This window comes from Podarcis cretensis (genome assembly GCF_951804945.1).
Source record: "Podarcis cretensis genome assembly, chromosome: 2".
NCBI classification, from domain to species: Eukaryota; Metazoa; Chordata; class Lepidosauria; order Squamata; family Lacertidae; genus Podarcis; species Podarcis cretensis.
Window position 1 is genome coordinate 34,489,079 of NC_137171.1, and position 22,190 is coordinate 34,511,268.

General features: G+C 44.0%; 2 protein-coding genes across 2 annotated transcripts; one reads left to right on the forward strand and one right to left on the reverse strand.

The window, feature by feature from the left end:
• LOC307209557 (5-hydroxytryptamine receptor 3A-like) lies at window positions 1-12,828 on the forward strand. Its single transcript, XM_079964731.1, has 9 exons — window positions 1-67; window positions 237-397; window positions 596-640; window positions 1,468-1,577; window positions 3,963-4,132; window positions 5,575-5,735; window positions 7,359-7,569; window positions 9,688-9,855; window positions 12,448-12,828. The coding sequence occupies exons 1-9, from the start codon at window positions 22-24 to the stop codon at window positions 12,705-12,707; spliced, it is 1,332 nt and encodes a 443-aa protein (XP_079820857.1). The 5' UTR covers window positions 1-21; the 3' UTR covers window positions 12,708-12,828.
• Window positions 12,829-17,141: 4,313 nt separating this feature from the next.
• ATP5PD (ATP synthase peripheral stalk subunit d) lies at window positions 17,142-22,040 on the reverse strand. The gene is made up of 6 exons (XM_079967043.1): window positions 21,883-22,040; window positions 21,212-21,342; window positions 19,643-19,739; window positions 18,598-18,669; window positions 17,493-17,555; window positions 17,142-17,357 (listed from the first exon to the last, which is right to left on the reverse strand). The coding sequence occupies exons 2-6, from the start codon at window positions 21,331-21,333 to the stop codon at window positions 17,226-17,228; spliced, it is 486 nt and encodes a 161-aa protein (XP_079823169.1). The 5' UTR covers window positions 21,334-21,342; window positions 21,883-22,040; the 3' UTR covers window positions 17,142-17,225.
• Window positions 22,041-22,190: the final 150 nt, after the last annotated feature.

A 22,190-nucleotide genomic window follows, 5' to 3' on the forward strand; every position in this document is an offset into this window, starting at 1 on the left:
TCTCTCAGGTGCAGAAGAAGAATGTGGAAATCGTTTGTCTGTTGTTCTCTTTTTGCTCTGTTCCCAGGTAAGACTCTCTTTCCTATGATGACGGTCTAAGGGATGGGTTGGTGTCTGAATTAGGAACAGTGATTTTGCTCTCATATGTTGCCATCCGTAATAGGCAGTTAGTGAGAAAGGCTGTTCCTGGCTTGAGTGGTGGTTAGGAATAAGAAAACTTTTCATTCCGTTTGCAGTAGGAATTGCCTTCACATGGAACTGTTCACATCACAGTGTGGTTGAATATCTGAATATTTCTAATGACAACAAGCTCCTCCTGTATACAAGACCCAAGAAGGACTGGAGAAAACCTTTGACTGTCAAGTTGGATTTTACTCTCGTCTCTATCCTGGCAGTGGTAAGATGGTAAAATCTCTGGCAAGCTTCACACTTCAAACAAGCGAGGAGGAGGGAATTTTATAATTTGGGGGTGATCCAGACAAAGTGAAGCATTTTTATGTTCCACTGATTTCAAGTTAAAGAGTTAAGCCCGTCAATTTTGGAAGGTGCATCACTGTGGATGGGTTGTGCCCCTTCTGTTTTTGTTTCTTTACAGGTAGAGAAGTTGCAAGTGATTACAACTTACTTCTGGCTGTTTGTGGTAAGGCTCTCCCTTTTTATCATATTGTACTAGCCCTTGGTTTGTCCAGCTTGGTAAGGAAAAGGAATGGGGATGAGTGCTTCCCATTTCCAAGAAATGAGCCAGTTGCCTGACCCAGAAAGGGTCACACTCCTTTTGGAGGAGCAATCTTAGGGTGCTCCTGGATCCAATTTTGTTGCTGAAGGCCCAGATGAATATTGTGTCTAGGATAACCTTTTGCTAACTTCACCTGATACAGCAGCCATGGCCATTCCTGGACCGGGATAGCTTGACCCATAGCAGACCCATAACTTCACAACTGAATGACTGCAATGCACTCTTTGTGGGGCTCCCCTTATGGTTGGTCTGATTGCTAACAGGAGTGAAATCCTGGACCACATTATGCTTCAAGATCTGCAGTTGCCGCCGGATTGCTGTGGGCCAAATTCAATATTTTACTATTAGTATATAAAGCCATTAAGAATTTGGAAACCGTTTACTTGAGAGAGCACCTACATACCTATTTGACCACTTTGATCTGCAGAACTTGCACAGATACAAATGCTATATCATGTTTGTTGCACATTTGTGAGAAGTCAGTATTTCAATGTGACAGCAAGCACCTTCATTATACTGATCTAGATGCCTACTAAAACATTTTTATTTCTACAAGCGTATTTGCACATATCTTTTACTTGATTGTTGGGTTTTTTAATGCTGATCTTCTCTGGCTGTTATTAATAGTCATTGCTTTATGTCCACTGCTCAGAGATTTTATTAGTTCTCCTAAATAAGCAAACTGAGATGTTGTACACTAATCTTTTTGCTCACTCAACTCTGTAATGTAGAAATGGAGAAATGACTTTGTGTCATGGAATTCCTCTGACTTCTGTGGCATTACCCATCTCACTCTCCCAGCGGATAAATTCTGGATCCCTGAAATCTCTATAGAAGAACAGTAAGGATCATTTATTCCATTGGCAACTTATTTAAAGCAATGTTTATGTTGATTTCTCCCCTTCCCTCCCAAAAAAGCTTTAGCAGCTCCAACCTTCTAAATACAAAATAAGTGTTGTTTGCAGATGAAATGATGGTTTAAGCTTTGTGAAACACCCACAAATAGTTAGATGAAGTTAGAAACTTTAAAATTCATGCTAGAGAGTAGACAAATGGCTATATTGGTGGTAGCAATGATGATAGTTAATTAGACTTGTTAGTTACTAGTTACCCAAATGTCTCCAAGTGACTTGCAACAGATTTGAAAACATTAAAATAAATACATTATATCAGAGATTTTCAACCTTTTTGAGTCCACAGCTCCCTTAACCAACTACGTTCTTTCTGTGGCACCCCTGTGGGGCTCAGGAGCCCTGTTACGTCACACTTTGCCTGCAGAGCTGGCAGCCCCTCACCCCTTTTCAAACACCCTCCCTTGTGGAGTGTTCCTTCAGCCTCTTCTCCCCTCTCCTTGGGAGTCCTCCGGGCAGCTGGTCTCTGAGCTGCCCCCACCCCACCTCAAAGAGAGGTGCCTCCCAGAAGTACCATTCACCTAGGGAGCTTGTAGCCAGGGCTGCTGCAACAAACAGCCGTGCAAGCCTTTGGGAGGCAGAGGTGCGAGGGGGCATCAGAGGAGGGAGGGAAGGAAAGAGGGGCAGAGGCCAGTCTTGCCCTGTGGCACCCCTGATCATCATTCAAGGCACCCCAGGGCGCCACGACACACTGGTTAAAAATCACTGCATTATACCATAAAAGCAAAACAACCCCCACCGGAAAACTATAGCAACACACTAGTAATGGTGATGTCTTCCCTCTCCCAACTATCTGGGGTATTTGTGATCTTCAGTCAATTTTGATCCCTGGAGTGTTTGCCTACTTTGATACTTCACATGAGTTTGGTTTAGACAAAGGTAAACACAATTGATTTCAGCCGGACAGAGGTAAGAGGATTTTAATTCTCCTGCTAAAATCGTCAGTGGGGTGTAAATGTACTTAATTCTGCCTGGCCAGCTGCTTCCAGATCTTGAAAAGCTCAGATACTTTTAAGAGCTGTGGAGAATTTAAGATTCTGTGTGACTTATCCCATCCACTAAAATTAATACCAGCCATTTGGGTCAGATCTGTAGCTCTGTGGCATTAATTTGTGAGGCAGCATGCGTTGTATTCTCTTGCTCTCTGTGCTTCTCCCATCCACCCACCACTGACCTGCTTACGCTTTTGTTGATGAAGAGAAAGGGAGTATATCGCAAATGAACCTCAGCTGTCATTCTGCACAGTACAATCACTGCTCCCTGCACTGAGCCACCCTCATGGGTGACTTGAGCTTGTCGGCTCCCTTTTCAATTCTTGAGGGAGTAGCAGTGTTAAAACTGTTGCCCTTGGACTAATCCATAAGGAAATGGCAGGAGGGAGAGGGAGAGACAGTCAGGCTGCGATTGGCAGGGAGGGAACTTAACCCATTCCTCTTGCACAGTGTATTTTCAACACAAAAATAACCTCTCTTCAGATTTCAGCCTCAATGCATGACTGTTAGGGGTGCTGCTGACAGGGGGGAAGATGTGGCGGGCGACAGGGGGCCAGGATTCCACCCTGGGACTGTTATGTTGTAGGCAAGAATTACATGCCCTAAGTTTACTATAGAAGTATTTAACTGGAGGTTACTACAAAGACTAGCAGATAGGATGAGATGGGGGAAATACACCAGAGAGAGAGAGAGAGAGAGAGAGAGAGTGTTCCAGAACTGTCTGCCTTAACTTCACATTTTCAGTTCCTTGTTAATACTGTTTATATTACCAGCACCTTATAAATTACTGTGCAACCTACTTGTAATATGCTTTAAATATTCCAGTCTTTAGGATTGAGGGCTCCTCCAGACTGGTGTTTTTTACAGGTGTATTCTGTAACGTATTATTAACATAAGAATAGTGCCTCAGCGGTGGATTTCTACACATCTCTCAGCGTTATTGGTTGTTCTGTGATTTCCCCCCAATGTTATTGCACTATTGCCGTCTGGAGGGGCACTCTTTTGCTATAGCGCAACAAAACCAAGACGAAACGAAAAAGGAACATTTAATGGTGCAAAAAGTCGCAGGATTCCAGCGGAAAGCCACAGGACATGCACTGATTAGAAATAAAGCAGCCCAGGAACTTTTGCATGTGCAAATAGTATTAAAAACACTATCACATATAACCAACCCAATACCAAATAATCAAAAATGCATAGAAAGACATTGGGATGGTGAGGGGTAGGGAAAGCAAACTTCAGCTGCAAAAGGGTTACCTGAACTAAAACAAGTGATTCCAAGCCTGTTGCTTAATCTCTTGGGCCTTAATGGCAATGTTTCAGGGCCAATGAAGAGAAGTCCAGAACCAGCCCATTCCTTCGCGTTTCTTCCAGTGGAGACATGATGCAGCACCAGGCTTTTCACCTGACATCATCTTGCAGTCTGCACATCTTCACGTTTCCTTTTGATAAGCAGGCTTGCAACATAACTGTGCTCTCCCCCATGCATTCAGGTAAGCCGTAAACAGCATTATTATTCTCTCGAGTACGCTTGCTGCTTGACATTGGCGCCAACTTGAACAAAATATTGGGGGGCGCCCCCACCCCCACCAGCACAGCCTCCCAAACAAATGTTGCTTCCCCTTGACTCCACCTGCTTTGATGACAGGCGCAAAAGAAAAGGGGGAGGGGAAAGTAAGACACCACACCATGGTTGAGGGGAGGGATTTTGTTGCACAGTAGCACCTAACCTGCTTTAACTGCACCACCAGAATGTGCTGGTATGAAAATTGATCCCACCCACAAAATGGCAGAAGTCTGGAAGTGGCCATGGTAGGAGGACGTTTTAGCCCATAAGGGCACAAGAAGAGTCCTGATGGAACTGGCCCAGAATCCCATTTCCCACAGCATCCAATCAGATGCTGACGGTAAGCTTGTAAGCAGGACGTGAGGAAACAGCACTAAGCAACAAGCATGGCTTTTCCTGTCCTCATTGCAGTTCTATTATACAGTGGTACCTCGGGTTACAGACGCTTCAGGTTTACAGACACCGCTAACACAGAAATACTACCTCGGGTTAAGGATGAGAGCAGAAATCGTGTGGTGGCGGCATGGCGGCAGCAGGAGGCCCCATTAGCTAAAGTGATGCCTCAGGTTAAGAACAGTTTCAGGTTAAGAACAGACCTCTAGAATCAGTGGCATAGCGTGGGGGGTGCAGGGGGGGCCGGCCGCACCGGGCGCAACATCTGGGGGTTAGCGTTAGGGGGCGCAAATCCACGGGTTAGGGGGCGCAAATTACTTGCCTTGCCCCGGGTGCTGACAACCCATGCTACGCCACTGTCTAGAATGAATTAAGTTCTTAACCCAAGGTACCACTGTACAACACACACACACACACGATGCTGTTAGCAACCGAGGAAAGCATATACTGTATATTTTGCACTATAAGACTCACTTTTTCCCTCCTAAAAGGGGGAAATGTGTGTGCGTCTCATGGAGCGAATGCAGGCTGTGCAGCTATCCCAGAAGCCAGAACAGCAAGAGGGATTGCTGCTTTCACTGCGCAACGATCCCTCTTGCTGTTCTGGCTTCTGAGATTCAGAATTTTTTTTCTTGTTTTCCTCCTCCAAAAACTAGGTGCATCTTGTGGTCTGGTGCGTCTTATAGAGCGAAAAATACAATGTCATCGGGGGGTTTTAGGCACCTGCAGCATCTCCTGCCAAAAAAAGAGGGAAATGTAATTTACCACATATAGTACCAGAAAATAGGAACTGTCCCTGATAAATATGAAGAGTTGGCAAATATGAGTTAGCATTGCTGAATTATTACTATATCGCACAAAGCATTTTAAGAGTTTAGGTCTCCTTTGTTTGGATGGTGGAGCCTTATGTAGAGGCTACAAGGAAAACAGAACCCCATCTTAAGCTGCTGTCCCTTTGTTTTTCTCTCACTCCAGATAAGGAAGTGAAAATGTCGGACAAAACGTTTTCCACTAAATTGGATGCCAAAGATCGCAACCTATACTTAACCAACGGGGAGTGGAAGTACAACAACATCATTGTTTCCCGTGATACCATGACTGGTCTTGAGATGAACTATAGTACGGTGACTTACCAGGTATATAAGACTGATGACTTGCTCATCAGGGCTTTGACTTCCATTGTTTAACAGGAAACATTCTGCAGATTGCATTGTTTCAATGAAATTTTGTTGTCGCTACGGAGGATTCTTCTTCAAGAAATACCGTTAAGTCACTGGTGGTCACAACGTGTGGCATAAGAGCCCAGAAACAGAATACTGATCACCTCGGGGACTCACTATCCCCAATTATGTATTACCCATTTCATTTTAGATCCTATGGAAGAGACAGGTTGCGAAGTAAAATAATACCCTCCAATTTTCCAAAGGCGGTCCCAGAATTACGAAAGCCATCCCAGCTTCTGATTTGATCTTGGAATGTCTCTATTCCCCTGCCAGTACTGCCACCACCGAGCTTGGGGGGAGAGGGGAGAATAAGCCGGTGCTTGTTCCAAGTGACAATTATGGTGGCAGTGGTGGCTGTGAGGGAGCCTCCCATTGCCTCTCTATAGCCGCCGCTGCTGGCCTCCTCCTTTGGGCAGCTCATAGTAGCTCCTGGAGAGCGAGTGAGGAGAAGAGGCTCAGTGTGGTGTAGTGGTTACGAACGGTAGACTCGTAATCTGGTGAACTGGGTTCGCTTCCCCGCTCCTCCACATGCAGCTGCTGGGTGACCTTGGGCCAGTCACACTTCTTTGAAGTCTCTCAGCCCCACTCACCTCACAGAGTGTTTGTTGTGGGGGAGGAAGGGAAAGGAGATTGTTAGCTGCTTTGAGACTCCTTCAGGTAATGATAATGTGATATATCAAATCCAAACTCTTCTTCTTCTTCTTCAGCCCCATATGACATATCAGCTGTTAGGGGCAGGCAAAGGGCAGGGCTGCCCTGGGTGGGCAGATAGGCAGAGCAGAACACAAGGAATCTTGATTATTATTTTTTAATGCTTTGTGTCCATGCCCCTTTCTAAAAAAAAATTATTGCTGTTTTTCTTTTGGTAAATCTACCAAAGAATAAAATAAAATTGGGATTACAGAATTTTCTCAGCGGGGGGGCAGGGGGCGGGTCTGTGTGCTGTGTCCCTTTTGTGTAGTGGTGGCACTTGCCCTTCTTCTGACAGGAAATGCTCTGCAGGGGGACACCACAAAATGGGGCATCGAGGAGGGTAAATTGGGAGGAATGAGAAATGACCCTATTTTCATCTGAGTAATGTTGGAGGGTATGAGTAAAATGCCGATCAGATGCCTGGACCACAGTCTGGAGAAGGGAATGGCCTTTATTCTAAGAAAGCATGAGATTTCTTGGATGTTTATAATCTGGGCTTCCTTAATAAGAAGATGGAGTTGTTATGCAGAGGTGTTATTTGTGTAGGAAGTGGGGAGGTGGCTGAGAACGCAACCTGAAACATGACTCAGCATCTTCTGCAATGCATGATAGATCCTTGACAGAAAAGTCAATGCAGAAGGATTGTCTGAAGGAGAAAGTTGGAAGAGCCCCTAGCCTCAGTGACCCACTGGAACACCTGTTTCGGTTCAATGGGAGGGGGGGATAAACAACCCCTAGCTGTCAAGTTTTGAAAATTAGGGGATGACTCCTTGTTGCAATCAAATCCCACTTGCGTTTGTTGTTGTCTCCAAGCAGTCTGATGTGTTTTTAATCTCTCAACAGATTTTTATGCAGAGGCGTCCTATTCTGTATGTGCTGAATCTGATCATCCCAACCGCTGTTCTCTTCTTCCTGGATATGGCTGTTTCCTTCACTTCTGCCAGTGATTCTGAAAAGATCAACGTCAAGATCACATTGATCCTAGAAGTCTCTTTTTTGTCGCTGATTCTAAATAGTATTCTGCCAGCATCCTCAGATGACCCCCCTATAATAGGTAAGCAATAGTAATTTCAAGTGGACGTATAATCAACTCGCACTGCCAGGAAACAAAGTATATTATATATGAGCTATATTATAGAATACTCTCTTGTCCTGAGGAACCTTCACAGCGCAATCCTATGTGTGTCTACTCAGAAGCAACTACTAAGTTCAGTGGGCTTACTTCCAGATAAATAGGTATAGGATTACAACATCGGATATCCTTCTGGCAAAACTTTGCAGAAGGCAAATCTAGCTAGAAGACATGGGCTGATTTTTTGCAATCAGTACTGCGGCTGTGTACACACCAGGGACACCAAATCCTGGGAGCTGAGCCCTTTTGGGTCCCCTGAATATTTTTGTGGTGGGGGTGGACACAATGTCTGAAAAGGGTGGAGACAAAGCACAGAGCAAAGTGCAGCATGGTGCCAGGGGCCAGCTCCTTCTCCTCCTGCTGATGCTTTGGAGCAGGAATCAGCAAGGTTTATCTTGCTTGGGCTGGATCGGTCCCGCAGAGATTCCTCCATGGGCCGGATTGCACGTGCGATTTCCGGTGTCCGTGATTTCCGGCACCGCGGAAGCGAGTCCCCACATCGTGTTGCGCCCGTTTAGTGCAGCGCGCAAGCAGGCACCTCAGTTCAGGGGTGGCTTGTGGGCCGGTCAAATGACCTCCACGGATTGCTTCCAGCCCATGAGCCTTAGGTTGCTGACCCCTGCTTTGGAGGGAAAGGAGGGTCAAGGCAGCCTCCCATCGGCGGTAGAAGGCAGAGGAGGAGCCACCAGCCATTGAAACTGTTGGGCCGCTACATCTGGCTCTACCCCAGCTGCTTCCAACGTCCCATGTGTGTAACATTGGCTCCCTAATTGCCCTCTGGCCCCCCTGGTATACACCATGCCTTTAAAGCACATTCGAAACACATGCTTTCCCTCAAAGAATTTTAGGCAATGTAAGTTTGCCCTCACCACATTACCATTCCTAGCACCCTTTAGCAAACTACAGTGGTACCTCGGGTTACAGACGCTTCAGGTTACAGACTCCACTAACCCAGAAATAGTACCTCGAGTTAAGAACTTTGCTTCAGGATGAGAACAGAAATCGTGCAGCAGCAGGAGGCCCCATTAGCTAAAGTGGTAAGAATTGTTTCAGGTTAAGACGAATTAAGTTATTAACCCGAGGTACCACTGTACAATGCCCAGAATTCTTTGAGGGAAAGTATGTGCTTTAAATATATAGTATTTATGTAAATTAAACAGCAGCTTTTCTTTGCCTAAGTTAGGGTTGCCATATTTCAAGAAGTGAAAATCTGGTTTTAAAGCTATTTTTTTGGTATTTTTTTCAGAAATTAACCCCCCCCCCAAAAAAAATCAACACTTCTGATATCGGCTGCCATATGCTTGGGTTTCCCCAGACATTTTAACCAGTTTGCAAAAATTCCGCCCAGACGCCATTTTTGACGGACAAATCCTGGTTATTCCCAGAAAATTCTGAATGTATGGCAGCCCTACCTAAGTGTATTCTTGATTTAAAAGCGTCCTAATAAGAAGGTCCCAACATAAATCAACTTCCTGTTTCTTAATGCTTCTTTGGGTTGTACCCAGCTAAATCACTCTGTGCATGGAACAGCTTCTGTGAACACAGTGGCACTTGTCCTCCCTCTCCTATCCCTGCCCCAAATCTGCTAATGGGGTTCCCCCTACCCTTGTGCCTTGTAGAAATTTCAAATAACCTGATGAAATCTCTTTGAGACTGAGACACAAAGGTCTTATTGGAGTGGATCTAGTTACTGGCATGTCTCGGCTGGGAATGCAAGGTTATAGTCTGCTAGTGCTAAGCCACCATCTATTTTTGGGCATTTCCATGCTAGGTGTTTAGTGTGGAATAGCCAAGCTGTGTTCATTCACTGTTTTCAGGGCACACACATGATGCCATTGTCCAATCACTGTTGCCCTGTATTTCCCCATCTGTTCCCCAGCAGCTACATGAACAGAACTTAGGAGGTACAAACAGAACAAGTGAAATGCTCCTAAACACTGTTGGGAAAAGTCAAGAGTCCTTCTACTTGCAGCTTATAATGGAAAAGTAATTCTTTGATAGCGCTAGGAAAGATCCATCTAACATCCTTTCATTTTGCAGCGAAATTTTTCATGGGAGTTTTCCTGCTGATGGTTGTCAGCCTCCTTGAGAATTATGTGACAAGGTCTCTGAAGGAGATGAAACCTCCCCGTTGGTTCCTCAAATGCGAGAGACTCATTTCCTCTAGGAGAAAGAAGAAAACATCTGAAAAATACGTTCCTTATCCTGGTCAGTATTCATAAGAAATTAATACTTTGATTGAACAGCCCCAAACCCATAAATTGCTGCACAGCAGGTCAGTGTTTCATGGCATCAAAGATCAGATCAACCTGTGAATGGTCTGTTTCCTTTGGATTTGTGAGCACAAAAGGCTGACAACATTTTACACACACACACACATTTAAAATTGTACAAGTTGAAAGAGAATAATAGTGAGCAGCAGCCAGCACAGAGAGAGGGAGGGAAGGTGCAAATCATATATGCCAAAATATGCAGAAGGGGCTCCTGTGTTAGGTCTCAAAGGTTTACAAAGACCACTGTGAAGACCGAAGACCCCTGCGACAGACAGCCCATAATTCATTTTTCAAAAAGTAAATGCAAAAGGAGGAGGGGAAAGGGAAGACACATTATGGGAAATTGTTTACTATGGATTTTGAATGTGAGCCCACTATACCCCAGTATCGTTTGCATGTGAAAGTACCTGGAGTATTTCCTGACAGGATGTGCTATTTGTCTAAAGCTATCCGAGCTCAGGCTCGGGTGTCAGCCTAGCATTTATAAATCTGTGATTTATTTATTTAGGTACACCTCCAAATAAATACTCAGGCCTTTGACACCTGGGATGTGTGTTTTCAAGGCCTGCCCTATCCCTGTGCTTGTAATCTGTTTTGGCTGTTTTTAATTTGGATTTATAAACTGTTGCAACCTGCGCTGGAACCTGCAGGTGAAGGGTAATACAGGTGATGCTGATGCTAGGTTTATGTAAGATTTGGTTGAATGATCCTCAAGGCACCTTATAACAGATTATTGCAAAACACACACTGGACAAAAGACCAGAGTGTGCTGCCTTCCAGCTCCACTGTCTGAAATAAAATGTTATTACTTTTTAAATTATTATTAATAATAATAAAATTTATATACTGCCCTTCATTGCAAGATCACAGGGCGGCTCACAGAATAAAATACAGGATAAAAATACAAGTAAATAATTAAAACAAAACAATAACCCCCCACAGACACATTTAAAAGACTACAATTAATATGAGGAGCTTTGGGTCCTTTCTGATACAAACTGCCCTCTCCTGGGGGTACTTTGCAAGGGACAGGGAACCCACTAGAATTATATTCTATGCAGGTTCAGTGTAGTGTGCTCTTTGTCCCAGCCCAGCCCAAGCTCAATGGGCTCAGAGAGAGGAGGAGTTTATAGTGTGCAAAGAAACCTTTGAAAAACTCATTTTAGAACTTCTAGAAATGACTGATGGAAGGCCAGGGCAACCCTCATTATTACAAGTGATACACAAACCAGGTTTGAGTAGTGGGGAAGAGCCAAAGGTCCCCAGAGCAGAAAATATTCCACAGTTTATTAACAACAACAAGAGCAACGTATGCAGAGTTTTAGAAATGATTGGAATAAAGAATTGGAATGTTTACTATTACCTAGACAGTGGGGAAATGTCATGGTGTGATGGCCTGGGATTCTGATTCAGAGGCTGAACCAGAGGAATCCCAGCCTGCACAGGAGTCCCCGCCTCCAGGGCCGGCTGAATTGGGGCAGGGCCTGGATTCTGAAGCGCCTGCACCTGTGTTGGATCCTCAGGAACAGGCACCAGGTGATCCCACTCTGGCTCCAGAGGTGGCTGAGGACTCAGTGCCTGCAGGTGAGTCTCCCCCTGGGCCCAGTAACCCTTTAGCCTCTCCTGAACTGCAGAGACTCAGGGCAGAGAGGCGAAGGGAACTGGTTGCTCCCAGGAGGAGTGCTCGCCTTAAGGCCAAGAGAGGCGGGTCTCCTGGGGGCCGGGACCGCCCCTAGCCTCAGAACAGATAAAGGCCAGTCGGCCCGGTCCCAGGTTGTGGGAGCAACGTTGTTGTTGAGTTCCTGTTTCTGCCCGGACCCAGACCTGACTCTTCTGTGCTCCTGTCCCCGCCCGGCTTCCTGTTTCGGATCTCGCCCTGCTCCTTGTGGACTGATTCCAGGCTAGTGACCCAGGACCGGACTTTGACCACGCCTACGGTAACCTTCCCCCTGGGATCAGCACACATGGCTTCAGTATTAGATGTATCAGTAGAACTTAAAGTAAGACTTATACAACAGAAAATACTATTTGGAATCTATTGGGCTCCCTTACATTTGTATAAGAAAGGACTATCTAATGTAGCTCTTTGTTGGAGATGTAATATGGGCAAAAGGTCTTTGAAACATACCGTATGCTTTTACTGTAGAATCCATTTTCGCTGTCCGGTTTTTAATCTTGACACAACGGGTATATAGTTTAAGAGCATATTCACCTTTGAAAATCTTAATTTTCCCCCGTAGTGTCTTGTTTATAAACAAAACACTATATATATATATATAGTCCAGCACTTTCTCCCAAAACTTAGTCAGTTTGGTGCACAGTAAAGTATTCCACAGCTGATTCTATATGACACTGGATATTTACCTATGCAGTGTTTGGTCCTCAAATATCATGGAAAGCCTTATGAAGGCATAATTTGCCATCTGTAGCTGAGCCATAATATCATCATTGCCTCTGGCCCAGGACTTCCAGTGATAGGGCTCCAACTTAGCTAAGGATTTGCTACGTGTGCTTCTTTATATTTCAGATGAGCAGAAAGAGCCCTGTGATCATGCCCTGGCAGGCAAAGAAGATGCAGAAGCAGAGGCTTACATCTTCCTCAGAAGTATCTATTCAGAGGTGAAACAGATGAGGGAACAGCTATTTCCCGAGAAAAGCCAAATGGCTACCAATGCAGAATGGAACAGGATCATGGCTATTACTGAGAGCCTGTTTTTCTATGCTCGGCTGATTTTCTCACTATTGTTTATAGCATACATTATTCTGAAATGGAGGGGTGAAATGTGACCACGTAGTTAGCTGTTCCATGATAATTAAAGGAAATGTTATGCATTTATCCCATCTTTTCTTCCAGAAAGTTCAAGGTGGCATATAAGAGATCTGAGAGGAGGTATATGCATCATACATTTTAAAGCACATTCCTTACACACAAAGAATAATGGAACTGTAGCTTACCTCTCACAAGGTCTACCCTAAAAGCCCAGCTATGAAATGATGATTGAAGCACCTAATCGGCAACATCCTGCTTTCCAGAAGGCTTATCCAATTATTCAGTTTATATATTCAGTCATTCTATCATTTATTACAATATGAATATTGCACGTCTCTGGTTGCAAAAACATTTGAGGATGAGGATGATATGACACCTGACAAAGCCAGAGTAAAGAAATCCCAAAAACCAAAACAGGCACAGAAGTCTAACCAAAAGCAAACTCTTAAAAATAAGGTTTGCAAGCAGAGCCTCAGGCCTTATAAGGCTTTAGAGGTTTAAAAGAATGACTTATTTATATTAATGCAGTTTAAGAACTACAAAAATCGCCTGGCTTCGCTTGATACTCTCTGTATACACGCACAAACACCCAGACACGGTGAGCACTTTCCTTCTATACTCCCCGCTGAGAAAGAACAAAAATATCAGCAACTTTCTTCCCAGATAACAAACGCCAACCACGAAGGGACTCGAACCCTCAATCTTCTGATCCGAAGTCAGACGCCTTATCCATTAGGCCACGTGGTCATCCATGAGGATGCTCTGCAAGAAATCTTCCTTACCTTTGATTTCCTGATTCGGGCATATGTATAAACTGTCCTGCTGAAAACTGCGGACAAAGTCCGCGGCTTATTTCTACCTAGTGCTTAAACTCTCGAAGGCGCTTTTTAAAAAGCAGCAGCGACAAACATCCCATAGAAGAAAGGCATACATAAGAACATCAGCATCCAAAATAAATAAATAAATAAAATAAAATAAATGAGGGGCAGGGTGACGAGAGCCTGGCAAACAAGCAAGAAAACCAACCGAAGTGAGTGAGCATGTTTGCATGATGCTCTGATTGAGCTCCCCTCTTGGATCGTGCCCACTCGACACTCCCCTGGGGTGCTCCGCGTCTCCGCTTTTCCGCGTCTCCGTTACATCCTGCCCGCATCTCCCCTTGCCTCCCAGAATTCAAACGCGTGGCAGCATCAGGAGCACGCATGCACACGACCAGGCAGCCTGGAAGCGGAGCTGGACTCGGCTGAATGAATATGCACGTGTGCGATTTTTATCCCGGCAAGAGCAAACGGACGTCTCCCTTGTCCGGATCATCACGCTTGTTCACCCACATTATGCGGGTCGTTATGTGTTACGCCAGGGATGGACAAAAACTTCTCTCCAGGCCAAACAGAGCAGGGGGAGGACAGCACGTGGCGGTGGGCGCGGCCAAGGCAGAAACTTTCTCCCCTTTATTGGTCCATTCTCTCTTCACCCTCACTCATACAAACATCTATTCACACGCATACCCACATTCTTTCCCTTTAGGGTTTTTTTCCAAAATCATTTTTATTAACCAGCCCCCCCCAAAAAAAAAACCCCACCCCAAAAAACACACACGCACAACATTCATTTCCCCTTCCATTTATTTCCCTGCCCCACGCTCACTCTTCCATCTGGGGCAGAGTGGGACAGTGCCTGAGCACAAATTGCTCACTTGCGCAACTTGTGCATTAAGTTGTAGGTAGATAAAATGATGGTGCAAAGAGGAATGTGTTAGGAGTGCCCTTTTGCTGCTGCTGCTGCTGCTGCTTACTACTACATCATTGTCATTGCTTAAAGCATGGGTAGGGAAACTAAGGCCCCGGGGCTGGATCCAGCCCATTCACCTTCTAAATCTGGCCCATGGACGGTCTGGGCACCAGCGTGTTTTTACATGAGTAGAATGTGTCATTTTATTTAAAATGCACCTCTGGGTTATTTGTGGGGCATAGGAATTCGTTCATTCCCCCCCCCCCAAAAAAAAATCTAGTCCGGCCCCCAACAAGGTCTGAGGGACAGTGGACTGAACAAGTTTGCTGACCCCTGCCTTAAAGCATTTTCGATTATCAATTTACATCCGTGAATATGACTTGTGAAGCAAGTTCCCTTGAATTTGCTTCAAGTTAATGTAATGTATTTTCTGGCCATTATAGCCTTAGGTTATTTTTCCTGGTTTCAGCTTTAGAGCTACTGTAATTCATATATCTTCCAAGCTCAGGCCATTTGTGGTTATTATATTAGAATATGCAGATTAGGGTGCAATCCTCTGTATACTTACCTGGGACTAAACTTAATTGTACTCAGTGATACTTACTTCCAGGTAGATTAAGGTAAAATGTAAAGGACCCTTGACTGTTAAGTCCAGTCGCGAATGACTCTGGAGTGTGGCGCTTATCTCGCTTTACTGGCCGAGGGAGCTGACGTTTGTTCACAGACAGTAGATTACAGGTAGATTACTTCCATGTATGTGATGGTACTGTCAGTGGGATTTTTCCACATTGCTTGCCGGTGTATGTTCCACTGAGCATGGTAAGGAATATGGTGTTGAATCTTTTCCTCTGTGCCTTATTTGTGGCATTCAGCTTGTTTAATATTTTTAAACATGATGTCAGTCATTACAAGGCAATGCTTCCATTCCCCCTATATTTAGAATTTGTTCTGAAAATGGTATCTTTGGGCCTCAGGCCAGACCATGACTGAAAAGAATGTCATTTATATGTGGTATTAACAACAAAAAATAAAAATGGAGTATTAAATTATAAAACCAAATCTCTGGTGTTTTAGGTTAGTATCTTATTTTATCGCTGATAAAGTTTCTATGCCTTTCATAGATTCTTGGGCATCAGTAATTCAACAATTGCTATCCTCCTTATCACCACCTTTCCATCCTGGGGAAACACCTGGCATTGCTACCACTAGTGCAGAAACACAGAACTGGAAGGGGGGGTGCCAAGTCATTTCAGAACTTCCACTGAGAAGATGGCTTATATTTCCTGTCTTTCATCAGGCAAATCCTATTCTCCACAATTTGTAATCCATCAAGATGAACCCTGCCCACCATCTATGGACTATGCCCTGCTAAGTGCTCTTGGTGACCAGTAACATGGCCACCCAACCTGTTTTTTGTAGGCAGCAAAAGCAGGATTATCATTTGAATCGATCTGACCAGCATTTGGCTCCGTGACTCATGAGCTGCGTAGTCCTGGTCTGATTGCAGTTGCACTGATCAAAGCCACAATATCGCTCTATGCCATTGTTAAGGCTTACAAGACTTTTATAGTGGTAATTTCGCTTATAGGCCAATTTAAATATTTATACTTTTATAGCAAAAAGTTTTCAAACAGTTCTTATTGGCAAAGGCCACAAATCTCTCAAAGCTACTGCAGTGGTGGCTTGCCAGGTGAACAGTGTATCCAGAATGCCACTCCTGGAAAACTCTTGATACTTCAGTGTTTTAGCACTACGGTCAAAAATCCACTCAAAGACAGGCTCAGATATATTAGTCTTTGCTACATTATTTTTTTAAAAAAAGCACCCCGCATATGGTTCAAAATGGTTCATTTTGAAGAACCATTCAGAAAGTTTATCGAGAGTACAGTGTGTGAGTGTGAGTGTGTGTGTGTGTGTTCAATAGCTCACTTTGTGCCTGGCTCAGGGAGGGGTGGGGTGGAACCTCCTTGTGTTCTTTTAATGTACAAAGTTTGGAATGCACCATGATGCAAAGTAGTGGATGCAGGCTGGTGAAAATGAAATTCAGTCACAACACAAGTTGTCCAAGGTCAATGACCCAGCATATCCTGGTGTTTGTGTTCAGTCTCTTCTGGGTGGGGTTATGCTCACTTTTAAGGATCAAGGTATTAGTTCCAGTTCTGTTCCTGAATGCTTAGGCAGCGCCTTCTTTTAGTATTAGCTGTGTGCTAGCTACACCCTCTTGTGGGGAAGGGCGCTCATGCCAATGTACTGCAGGCAACAATGCAGAGCCTTTCAAACACAATCAGAAACTGCAGCAGGTCCAGAACATAAAAGCCACATTATTAATCTGAACCGGCCACAAGAATGTGCTACAATGGTGCTTGAAGAACTTCACTGGCTTCCTAGCACAATTCAAAAATGTTGGTGACCTTTAAAGCCATCCGTGGTCAGTGATCAGAGCACCAATTGCCCACTCCAGGTTGGGGAGGCCCAGGACTGGGGACCAAATGGGGGTCCCCAAAAAATCAAGTTAAAGTTAGAATCTGGGGCCAAGATTAGCAATTTTAGCTGAACCACTCAGGCTTTCAATCCTCAAAAAAAAAAAAAAAAAAAAGAAGTTTAAGGCAACAATCCTACACAGCCTTATTTGGGATCCATACTGAACTCTATGGATCTTATTTCCAAGCAAATATGCACAAATCAATAACAAGAGACAAAACAAAACAGGACTACTAAGATTCCTGTAGAATTACTTTATTTAACATACTCCCAGGGATTCTAGAGTTGATGGATACGGCAAAGTTCTTTTGGATAGACAGCTCTTACAATTCAGCAATAGGCCTGTGTGGCCAAAATGGGTATTTTTCTTTGTCCAGCCTACTTCCTGGAAATGCCTCTTGGAAATCTTCCATTGTCATCTGATCAAAAGGAATCATGCTTCTAACCTTCTGAAGCTTGAAAAGAAAAAACAATAGCCCATCACTAGTACATTATGAAGAAGACTACTTAAAATAAAAAGAACAGATCTTTATTAGGAGAACGCAACGTGGTGGAGCAGACTACTTACACCACGAAAATCACCAACTTACCTCTTTCTCATGCTCAACAACACGTTGCTTAGAGGCTTGTATGAAAGAAGCAGCACTCTTGTCCTGCAAAACAGCAAATTATTCACTTCGCATATTAGTGATGTTATAATAATAATATTTATTATTTATACCCCGCCCATCTGCACCACAAACTGCATTTTCTCTTGCCTATAATAATGCAAACTATCGCCTTGAGGCTTGCAGCCTTTGCATTAGACATGCCCCTACATTCCAATTATCTTACCCCTTTCCAGTTTGGGTTCAGGCCTGACTTTGGGACAGAGTTTACTCTTGGGTGCTCCAATAGATGACCTCCTTCAGGGCAGAGACAGGGGGAGCACAACCCTATTAATTCTCAATTTCTCAGCTGCTTCTGATATCTTTGGCTACAGTATCCTCCTGGACCATCTGTGAATAGGGGGGTATTGCTTTATGGAGATTTCACTCCTACTTACAGGGTCAGTTCCAGAGAAAAGTATTGGTGACTGTGTCTTGACACCCTGCCAGTTAATGTGTGGGGTGCCCCAAATCACAATTTTGTCCCTAGTGCTATCTTCAGGAAGCCACTGTGGATGCTTATTAGGAGATTTGGGGCAAGGTATCTGGTGATATCCAGGTTTATCTCTCAGTATTATCTGAACAAGCCCTAGACCACTACCAGGATGCAGTCATAGGCTAATAAACTGCAAATGACTCTTAGCAAGACAGAGACCCTATGAGTAGGCAGTTCCCAAGTCTGGGAATTGGGTTGCGTACAGACTCTGGATGTGGTTGCCCTCTCTCTGGAGGAGGTATATAGCACAGGAGTGTTCTTGATCCGCTGCTAGCAGTGGTAGCCCAAGTGACCTTGTTGGCTCAGAGTAACCATTAACAACTTTGGTTGGTGCATCAACTACAATAGTTTGCGGACAAGGATTGCTTAGAGATTATTGCATTAAGCAATATTAAAAACTGTATAAATAAATACCAGCAGAGGAAAATCAGAAGTATTGCCGATCACAAGCAGAATATAGTAAGTGGTGAGCAGGGAATAATGTCTAACACAATTTACCAAAGTGGGATACACAAAATATAACTGAACAAAGGCACAAAAAAACACACTTACAGCCTCTTTTTCTTGGGCATCTATCTTAGCTGTCTGGGTATCCACAGGCTCAGGAATCTTGAGTGCTTTAAACTGTGAAATTTGAGGGGAAAGTATTTTAAATGTGTTTCGTCCAATTCTGTCAGTGACTTATATACAGTCAGATATAACTTTTCCAAGTCCTGTCTGTTTCCCTTTAGTTGTAAGAGGTCCTTAACTCAGTGGCAGTGTATGATTTGCACTTTCTAGCCTCCCAGTTCAATCCTCTCCACCCGAGTGTGGGTCAAGACCAAGTGTCTGGTCTAAAGTAGTGGGCTACACTGGGAACAAGCCACCTGAAAGCCTAGCAGATTACTAGCAGAAATGAGCTGATTTTACAGAGTTTGCTTGCCAGTACCCAAGTCATTACAATTAATGACAGTTCTCATACAGCTAGTGCAAATGCACACCATCCAGATTCATTCTTAAAGAGTTAACATGTTTCAATGTCCTCTAACTTCTCTGGATTGCATTTTCATACATTTATCGCTGTCCCACATGAAGAAAGCCAGACATTCATTCATTCATTTTATTGGATTTATATACCAAAGTTCTCTGGAGCCATCTATATTGATACACATACTTGCCCGGTTCATATCCAACAATAAATAAAAATCAGCATGATTATAGCTTCAAGTTTAGCTTTTCTAGCCTATCCACAAGGCAGAAGTTGGTGGGAAATGTACTAATTGGCTAAAGACAAGAAAATGATGTTGTTGTTTTTTATGAGCACAGCACCATGCAGCTGCAACACTGGTGTCAAATTACCCAGAAGGAAATAATTACTATACCCAGGGTGATTTATATTATTATTATTATTATTATTATTATTATTATTATTAATTACCTGCCCTTCACCCTAAGGTCCCAGGGCAGGTTACAACACTAAAACACAGTATTAAAAGCAATTTAAAACAACTTACAATCACAAAGGTAAGGTGGGTCCTAAAAATATACACTAGACTGTGTGACATGCAGTGCCTCATTTAGGTTCTGAAACATTTGAAGTAGCATAACACAACCTCACCTTTTTCTCAAATTCATCTACCATGGCCTTATCAGCAATTGCAGTCTTGTAAAAAGCCCAATCTATAGCTGGGGGGTTCTCTGGCAAAGAAGCAAGCCTGTTTAGATGAAGGAAAAGTACATTTAGTACAACTTCAACAAGTTTTCATGCAATTCTTAGTTCTGTAGCCATCTCCCATTATTGTCACCCTCCTTAAGGATAGCTAACCATAGCTGCCAATGTTCTCAGCTATTCAACAGCAATAATGAACCTTGCAAGATTCATCATACACACTAACAATGACTGGTGAGTTAAGTCCAAAATAGTAGACTGATACACTTTTGCCAGAAGCTGATAAAAGGGTTTTGTCAAATCTTAAGGCAAAGAACTAAACTTCAGTCGAGACACAGAAACAGCATGTGACATCTCAAATCTTACTAATGTCAATCAGATAATTTTAACCATATCAGTTACAGTGGGGGATGGGGGACCAGAGGCCTTGGGACTTTCTCCAGTCTGTGCCCTTCAGCAGGCCATACACCCCTCATTAGTCCAGCTCTGCCTCTGAGTCCTTTTGCCTGGGTGGAATGCATCCTTGAACAACAATACTGTATGTCTCTTACTTACCTGGATGAAAGATAGTGAGACATGCATAGAAACCCCTGGCTTTTTGCATGCCTGGAATGAAGCCTATTGTACAAAGATTAGAAATACACCCAATATTCCACTTACTTTTGCATCTTACTCCACCCACCACTGGAATGGAGCCCCCAGGAGATGATGCCCAATATACTGCAGCCCTCCAAGGGGGAGAGATTCCCCCACCCCTGGACACATCTTCCTTTACCATTCTGCTTATCACAGAAATATACAGAATATAATCTGCAGCAGAAAGGACTGCCATAAAGTTGCCAAAAAGAACAAAATGAAATTTGTGTATCACTTTAATAGGCTGATCTCAGCAACAATGAATGGAGCAGAGAGCTGTGGAGTATATGGCAGCGGTGAAGAACCCTTTTGGCCTGGTGGGCCAGAGATTAATCTCCCCACCCACACCTGGGAGCCAACTTTGATAGGTGGGCCGGATTATCATGACACCAGGGAATTGGCATCTATCAAAGAGCCTGCTCATCACTGCCCAACAAACAGGTGATTGACAAGTGATTGAGAAGTACTGTGTCCAGGCCTAAGCAAGCTTCACAAGCCCTGTGCTTGGCACTTAGAAAGTGCTAGGCAAAAGGTCTACAAAGCGCTTTGTGCACTGCTTCCCAAACACTTGACAATCAGCTGGGTGCCAGGTGCTTGAGAAGTGCTGCACACAGAATATTGCAGGTAAGTATGGCCTGCCCAAAATAGCATCACAGATCAAATGTGGACTGCAGGCTGGAAGTTCCCCACACCTGGTATATGGCATAACAAACCAGTGACTAGTTCAAAGTAATTTGTAAAGATATAACCAAACAAGGCATTCTATTAATTTATTACTGCTAGCACATAGCCTGAACGCATCAACCTTGCACAAATATCAAGGCATTTGACACAAGAAAAACATAGCTCCACAGTGCCCTTTGCACACTGGGACATACTCACTTGGCTGCCAGAGAATCACTGCGTGTTTTCAGGGCATTAAACATGGGCTTCTGATTGGGAGGCACTCGCTCAGCAAATGCCATCCAGTCTACTGCTTTCAGAGCAAATCTGCGGGCAGCCATTGTTACTTTCTAGAAAATAATAAAGCAGGAAGAAAGCTTAACAGGGAGAAAATAATCAGAACACTAACTGAGCAGCAAAGCTATATGGCTAGCGAAGGGTCAGATGAGAGACAAACAGAAGAATGATTCCGTTTCATCAAAACAATAATCCAATGAGGAGTTCACACCAGCCCACACTTACCTGGGAGTAAACCCTATGAATTCACTACTTTATTTTCAAGTAAGCAAAATAGAGTTAGACTGTTGAACTCATGCCATTCTTTTCATTCAATAAGGGGGGAGAGAGAAATAAAATTAATGCGGATTCTCCTTTATAAAGATGGCAGCGATGTAGTTTCTACAGTTATATAGGCTTATGCCTGCATGTTAAAGGCGCAGCCAGAGGCAAACCAACTTGAAGGAACATTAAAAGGACCTCGGCTAGGACACCAAGGAATCCCAGCGCCGCCACGGAAGGTGGGGGAATAAAGAACAGAAAAGGCCCGTTAACACCACAATATTAGGAAACAGCGAACAGGGTCCCCGAAAGGACGGCCGTACTCCACTCACCTTCAGCAACCCTTCACCCCCACGATACAGAAGTCGCCGGAAACGTCCTCCCGGAAGGAGAGTCTGACCATCATCGCCGTGACCAATCAGGATCAGCAATGCCGGAAATAGTCTGCGGCACCCTCAGCACCACAGATAGCGGAAAATATAGACTAGCACACGCCTCCATTTTTGCGCAGTTAAGGGAGGCAAAAGTACAGCGTGCAAAGCAATGGAGGGCAAGGCGCGGTCACCAATTGCATTGCGACTCAGAATCCAAGGGTCATAACAGGCTCGGTTTTTTCAGTCGGGCAACTTGCAAATATATG